This window comes from Apaloderma vittatum, unplaced genomic scaffold, assembly GCF_000703405.1.
Source record: "Apaloderma vittatum isolate BGI_N311 unplaced genomic scaffold, ASM70340v1 scaffold9821, whole genome shotgun sequence".
NCBI lineage: Eukaryota > Metazoa > Chordata > Aves > Trogoniformes > Trogonidae > Apaloderma > Apaloderma vittatum.
Window position 1 is genome coordinate 67,067 of NW_009699614.1, and position 7,091 is coordinate 74,157.

General features: G+C 40.8%; 1 protein-coding gene across 1 annotated transcript in view; it reads right to left on the reverse strand.

The window, feature by feature from the left end:
* The window catches only part of FARP1 (FERM, RhoGEF (ARHGEF) and pleckstrin domain protein 1 (chondrocyte-derived)), a gene marked incomplete at its 5' end in the record, with an annotated part of 54,478 nt that extends 49,597 nt beyond the window's left edge, over positions 1-4,881 (reverse strand). Inside the window, 4 exons of the mRNA XM_009878458.1 lie at positions 537-621; positions 1,356-1,424; positions 4,125-4,288; positions 4,786-4,881. Of these exons, the coding sequence (XP_009876760.1) occupies positions 537-621; positions 1,356-1,424; positions 4,125-4,288; positions 4,786-4,881 (414 nt within the window). The remainder of the gene's footprint in view (positions 1-536; positions 622-1,355; positions 1,425-4,124; positions 4,289-4,785) is intronic.
* Positions 4,882-7,091: the final 2,210 nt, after the last annotated feature.

Sequence of the window (7,091 nt, forward strand, 5' to 3'; positions counted from 1 at the left end):
GGGATCCATAATGCATATCTGTTTATGTATGCAACCTTGCCACTATTGGGCTGTTTGGTTTGCAAACTGCTAACACCTTACAGCTACTAATGCAAAACAAATACATTGGCTATCTACTAGAGATAATGGCTCAAAAGTCCAGAGCTGTAATTTTTCAGAGGAAATAATTAATTAATACAACAAAACACCTTGTCACGGGCAACCAGGTCTCCCCAGTGAAGGCAAAGAATTAAGCGTTTCCCAGATGCAAGAACCAGCTACAATGCAGAACCCCAGCAGTAACCTTACGGATTGTTATTTTTCACATGGTCAGACATTGTTTATATTTGTCTAGTTGTCTGGAAGCAATACTGTACCACAGCAGAAATGAACCTGTTCCATTGCAGGACCTAAAACTTACGACACCTAAGGCTCTCAAGCTTCCAGTTAGATGGGAAGTGAGCAGAAAACTATGCTCCTAGAGTTCCAAAACAGCAATCAGTGGAAGGTAATCTAACATGAAACATTTAAAAGGCATGATCTGGGGTTTCATCAACATCACTGACTTGTTTTGGCACCTCTGTATGCTCTTCTGAAGGCCGTGCAGTCAGATTTCTGATGGAATGAATCTTGCTGTGTTTCCTGAAGACAAAAGGAAAAATCACAGTAAGAAGCCACTTCAGTTTTTATTCTACAAATAGGAAACAAGAGACATACCTCCTTTAAAACAAAACCTTTGGAAAGCAGCTTTCATAAAAGTTTGCTCTAAAACAGATTAACATTCCTCCAGTCTGTAAAATTTAAATGCGCTACGTGTGGCAAAAATAACATTGTTAGGAAAGGGAGAGGCACTGAAGCAAAAATGATCTATCACCAGAACATGAGTCACAAGCAATGAACTGTTGTCATGGTCTTTGTGGCATTTTGGCCATCATGCTCACCATGAGCAAGATGAGTTCAGACAGAACTGGATGTAGCAAGTTGGAAGCTTTCCCTGGAGACCTCTCCCTTGAGGTTGGCTCTACTTATTCCTGCTACCTTCAGTTTTATTCTGAGGTGACTATGTCTATTCACATACGTTAACCACAACCCAACAAAGAAGGTGAAAACCAAGGAGGAAGTTACCTGTGATGGTAGGACATTCACTGCTGAAAAACAGATTGAAGACTATTTATATTAAGTAAACTACAGGTTATGCCAACTTCTGCCAAAACATTCAGGACCATGGAAGTATTATACAAGTGCTAAACTGTCAAACCAGCAAAGAAAGAATTTTTCACTTGGATTGGTGCCAAGATCTCTGAGTATAACTAACTCAAAACCATTTAATTTCTTTGATTAAAACAAATCAGGATAGTTCATTTATTCTCTCTCACCTTTCAAACTGCACTTTTTTGTGCCCTCCTTCTTTAACATAGTCAAGAACTTGCTTCTGAGTGCGACCACTGGAAGAAAACCGCAGTTAAAATATTTAATACAATATACTAACTTGTCAGCATAAACATGTATGTGACCTGTATACGAAGCCACAGCAACCAGAAAAGTATTTGTCACTACTAGCAGAAACTCACATAAGATCATAAGGAAGGGGACCTGGTCAGATACACACAGATTTTTATCTTTTTTTGTATTACTTGACTCCTTCTTTGCTATAGAGCTATTTTTTGATACCATTTTAGAATTGCTTAAATTCAGTTGTGCACCCTTTATAGTGTACTACATCACTGGGAAGTCATCAAAATAGAAAGTTAAGCAGGCATTAAACTTTCCTCTCATGAACAAAAAATATTGTTGAATCCTTTTGAGTAAAATACCAGCCTTACCAGGTACCAGTAAACCCTGGAACCAACATGAAAACTGCTGAAATATATTTCACGTTTCATACCATTAAACACATAATCTAAGCATATATACATTTTCTGAAGAGATTTAGGCTGGAAATACCATTCTTCTGTTCAGCTACAAGCCATGAAAAAGTAGTGAGAAAGCCCAGCACTTCCCACTGTGAAACGTTATAGACTCCAAAGGGAACCAAGAGCAGTAAAGAAAGTCTACACCTCAAAAATGGTCAATAGAGAATCAAATCTGTCTCATTCATTAGAGACTTTCAACTAACTAAATTACCACCAGGTCTGGAAAGAGTTACTGAATGTATGTGTATTGGGTTTGCAAGACTAGGTTTTGGTACTGCAGGGGAGCTGTATGGGTGGTGTCTGTGAGAAGCTGCCAGAAGCTTCCCCTAGGTCTGGCAGAGCCAATGCCAGCCAGCTCCAAAGACAGACCCACTGCTGGCCAAGGCCTAGCCCACCGGTGATGGTGGTAACGCCTCTGTGATAACATATTAAGAAGTGGGGAAAAAAGTTACTGCAAAATTGCAGGCACAGAGAGGAGTGAGAAAGCGTGAGAAACAACTGTGCATACACCAAGGCTGGTGAAGAAGGAGGAGGAGGATGTGTTCCGGGTGGTGGAGCAGAGATTCCCCTGAGTCGTGGGGAAGACCACGGTGAGGCAGGCTGTGCCCCTGCAGCCCACAGAGGTTGAGAGCGGTGTAGATGTCCAACTGTAGCCCACGGAGGACCTCACGCTGGAGCAGGTGGATGTGCTCGGAGGAGGCTGTGACCACGTGGGAAGCCTGTGCTAGACAAGCTCCTGGCAGGACTGGTGGACCCATGAAGGGAGGAGCCCACGTTGGAGTAGGTTTGCTGGTGGGACTTGTGACCCTGTGGGGAAACCATGTCGGAGCAGTCTGTTCCTGAGGACTGCACCCTATGGAAGGTACCCACACTGGGGCACTTTGTGAAGTACTGTCTCTCAGAAGAGGGACTCCACGCTGGAGAAGGGGAAGAGTGAGGAGTCCTCCCCCCGAGAAAGAAGGATTGGTAGAGACAACATCTAACGAACTGACCACAACCTCCATTTCCTGGCCCCCTGTGCCACTCAGGAGGAGGAGGTGGAGAAATCAGGAGTAAAGATAAGCCCAGGAATAAGGGAAGGTGGGTTTTTTCTTAAGATTTGGTTTTATTTCTCATTGCCCTTCTTTGATTTGGTTGGTAATAAATTAAATTTCCCCAAGCAGAGTCTGGTTTGTCTATGACGGTAATCGCTGAGTGATCTCCCTGTCCGTATCTTGACTCAAGAGGTCTTTGTTATTTTTCCTTTCCCCTGCCCATCTAAGGAGGGGGAGTGATAGAGCGGCTTTGGTGGACACCAGCCAGGCTCAAACCACTACAGTATGTAAGCACAGATCACAGTGTGTGGAGGATGTAGCCAGAACTGGCTGTCTAAACAAGAAGGTAAGTTGAATGCACCTACAGTCTTCTATTTACTCCAGCATAAACTTAACAAGTTACAGCTTGTTTACGCTAACACAGGTCCTTCTACTTACTTTGCAGGCAGGAAAGAAAGTGGGAAAAGGGTAAGAATGGCCATATCTACTATGTGCTACCTTGTGCAAGGCCATTAGAACATACAGCCTATCACAGCAAAGAGAATGTCTGGCTGTTCAGCTTGTATCAGCTTCACAAACAAACCAAACTGTATGAGTAAAAAGATTTTACTCCCCCGTGGCATACACAATACAATATCTACAACGAGGCTTCTGCCAGTGTAACGGGAAAAAAAACACCACAAACAGTAACTCAACTATTAAAAAATTTTCCACAGCTCTAACAATATCACAGGTAGACTTTGTCTTAGCATGGGTGGCTATCTCATGTAAATCCTTCGCAAGCAAAAAGATAAGCCATTGCTTTTAACTGCATGGAGATGGCCTTACCACAGGCACATTTTTTTCAACAAAAATACAAATCTCTAATACATAGGAGAGATTCTATCCTAGAAGCAGAGGATACAAAGAGTGCTGAAAAGTTGGTAGCTCATGGATTTCCTTACATGCAACCAGATCAAACCTATATATTTTATATCCCATCTCCAGAAAGCTACTTTGCAAGAGCTACTACAAAATTTATGCAGGCTTTTTCCCTATAGTGTTCTTTGCATTGTTCTGTCTGAGAAGATGCAATGGAAAATAGAAAAGAGCAAACTACAGTGTGAAAAAGGGGAGTTGAAAATAATCATTAGATCATTATGGATGCGATTTTCAAATGGGGAGGCAACAGAGGTGGAAAGAAGAATGCAGGTCTTACCTGAACCTAAATGATGAACCTCTAGAAAAAAGAACGGGCTTAGGCTTTGGTTTAGGTTCTTCAAAAAGCCTGAAAAAGGCATGATGCTCCACACATATCTTCCAGAAAGACTTGCAAAAATCTCGACTGGCCATAAGGAATTCCAGGGTGTCCTGGAACGAACTCTGAAAATCGAGATAGCATTTGCAATGTAAGCAAGCAAGCAACTTATATTAGAGATGCATTGACAAAGCAGGCGCTATGCTACCGGAAAAAAAGAAAAAAAAAAAGCTTTTTCCCAGTTCATTGACTTTCAGGCTTAACAGGTCCTTTCCTTCCCACTTTGAGCTATTGCCCAAACTTCCTCTCATTGACAAGGATGATAGAGATAAAGCAGTGGTCTTATCATTAACGAGAAGAGGTGGTTTACATGCTACAACTTAAGAATATAGGATATTTTACCGAAGTCACAGCCAGAAGATGACTCTGACACTGTTTACATTTCCTTTGCTAGGATTGCCTACCTGAGATGGCAGGCTGATCCACAGAGTACCAAGAGTGAGTAGAGGCAACTAATTAAAAAATATACATTCTTGAGGTGATAAAAATATATATTTGATCTGTGAGTAGAAATTTACCAAATAACTGTTGTCAACTTCATAAATTCCTGACAAGAACTTACATTCACATCAGGCCGTAGTTTGATAAGAAAACGTTTCCTCTTGAAGCTCAGCTTTCGAACCTTAGCCCAGTTGAAGGCATTGATCTTGGTGTGACCCTACAGAGAACAAAGTCAGCAGAGTTTAAGCATCCCACATCTGAATGGAGAAATCTAAGCCACTAAAGAAAGCTATTCATAAATTAATCACGTATTCACTTCACTTGAAATAATGATATTTCTTATCATTCATCTTCTGACAACACAAACCATAAGCAGCTGGTGCTGTGACGGAAGGCAGGTACTTATGGTTAAATGCTTGCATATCTATCGGACTCTGCATACTAACTTGATGTGGCAGTATCCAGCCCAGCATCACTACCTAAAAAACAGAGTGGCCCAGCTTTTGCTCAGGTGATGCTATCTTGTTCCAATATGCGGACTGAGGTTTTCAGTGGACTGAGTCACTTTCCAGTGGTGCCTCTTTCCACCAGCTACAAGGAAAGCAGGGAATCCAGATACATAACACGTCACCTCGCTTTGATGGGGTAGATTTGTCTGTCCACAGGGCAAAACAAACACCTCTTTATATAATACTTAAGTGAGGGAAAAAACCCATAACTGCAGGTTTTGTATTGAAAGTACAAAATACCGGGAGTATTTTGACCTTTCATAGTGAGCAACAGAAGTAAAAGGAACCTAAATAAGTTTCTTCTCTCTGAAGAGTCACAAAATCCTTCTCTCTCCAAAAAAGCAAATCAAAAAAACAGAAGGAAACGTTATCTTCAGCAAAATAATGAGAAAAGTTATCTTCAAAATGCTACAGTTCCCAGCCACTGTATCATTGGCACCTACCCCCCAGAACTTAATCTATGTTAAAAGGTATTGAAGGTATTATTTTTATATATGCATTACAGCAGTTTGCTTGGTAAAGACTTCAGTACAAACATGTCTACAGCACAGAAGTTTCAGAGAGCTACTACAGGACTGCTAAATGCAGAAACCCATGCTGGCTTGGGTGCCATCACCAGACGGATGTAGGAGTAATGACAGCGTGATGATTTCTGCTAAGTCAACCTGCTGTCTGAGAATCACATAATTTATCTCCCTTCGAATATTCAGCAGCCCTGACACTGATTTCTAAATAAACAGCACACTTAAAAATAAGTCCCTCTGTCTGACTATTGCTTATGCCATTTGTGAGTGAACCTTTATTTTTCTTGAGGTCCCTCTAATTAGTTCTTCACACTGCAATTTTTCTTTGTATTTCTATCAGTTACATCCAAAATAAAAAGATGAACTTAAGGCTCTTGCCCTATGAAGTGCCTGAAGGAAGCTCTAAGCCTACTGCTGGATGTCAATCATTGGGCAGACTCCAGCAGGTCAGGGCCTAACTTCCTTTTCAGCATTCAGTCTTGGAGCCTGAGCCAGTAAAATTTCCAAGCTGCTCTGAAAAGTTCCCCAAAAAAACTGTTTTGAAAGTCCCAAACACACCAGGACAAGAAGAGATGACCAACTTTTACAGCTGTACAAATCAGGCCTTGGACCATCAGCCAGCAGCTGTATCTTTACAGAAGGATCCCAGCTGTTTGCTGGAACTCAGTGAGGTCCATGCTGCTTTGTGTGGACACATCTTTTATACTTTCAGCTGTAAGACAGTCTTAATTTATAAGACTTTGCAATTCATTAAGTGAAAATATGAGGAAGAGGGCCTGAACATACAATTATTTGAGTTATGTGCATTTCTTACACCCTGCTGTTCTCAATGCTTCAACCTGTGCTTTCATTTTGGGATTTTACAAGCAATCCATTTAGTTGATTGGGGTTTATCAACTTTTTTTTAGAAAAAAAAAATTAATTTAGATCTCAGAGCATTTGGGTCAGACATATTTCTGTGCTGACTGCTGTTCTTCTTTAGAAAAAGACTCAAAGTACTCTATAAGGTTGGCAACACTAGGATTTTAACTAAAGTTAAAATGAACAGTCTTTTTTGACAACTGTAAAAATGGACATTTTAAAGAACAGTTTTCTTGCTGGTTTTAATACAGTGAGGTAAGTAGTATTTTGGATGCTAGTGGACATAAGTTCATTTGAAGTGAAAGTGGTTTACACCAGTTGACTACCTGTAACTTCAAAATTGCGCAAGCCCAATTTGTTATTTACCTAAGGGGAACTTGCAGAACAAGAATTTGATAAATTTACTAACGACGAAGGTTTTATCAGACTGAGTGGAGTAGGAGAGCAGAGGAAAAAAATCTAAGGAAATTACTTTCGATCTTTTAGGTAAAGAAGACTCATGGAAGTTCAACAAAGACAAGTGTAGAGTTTTG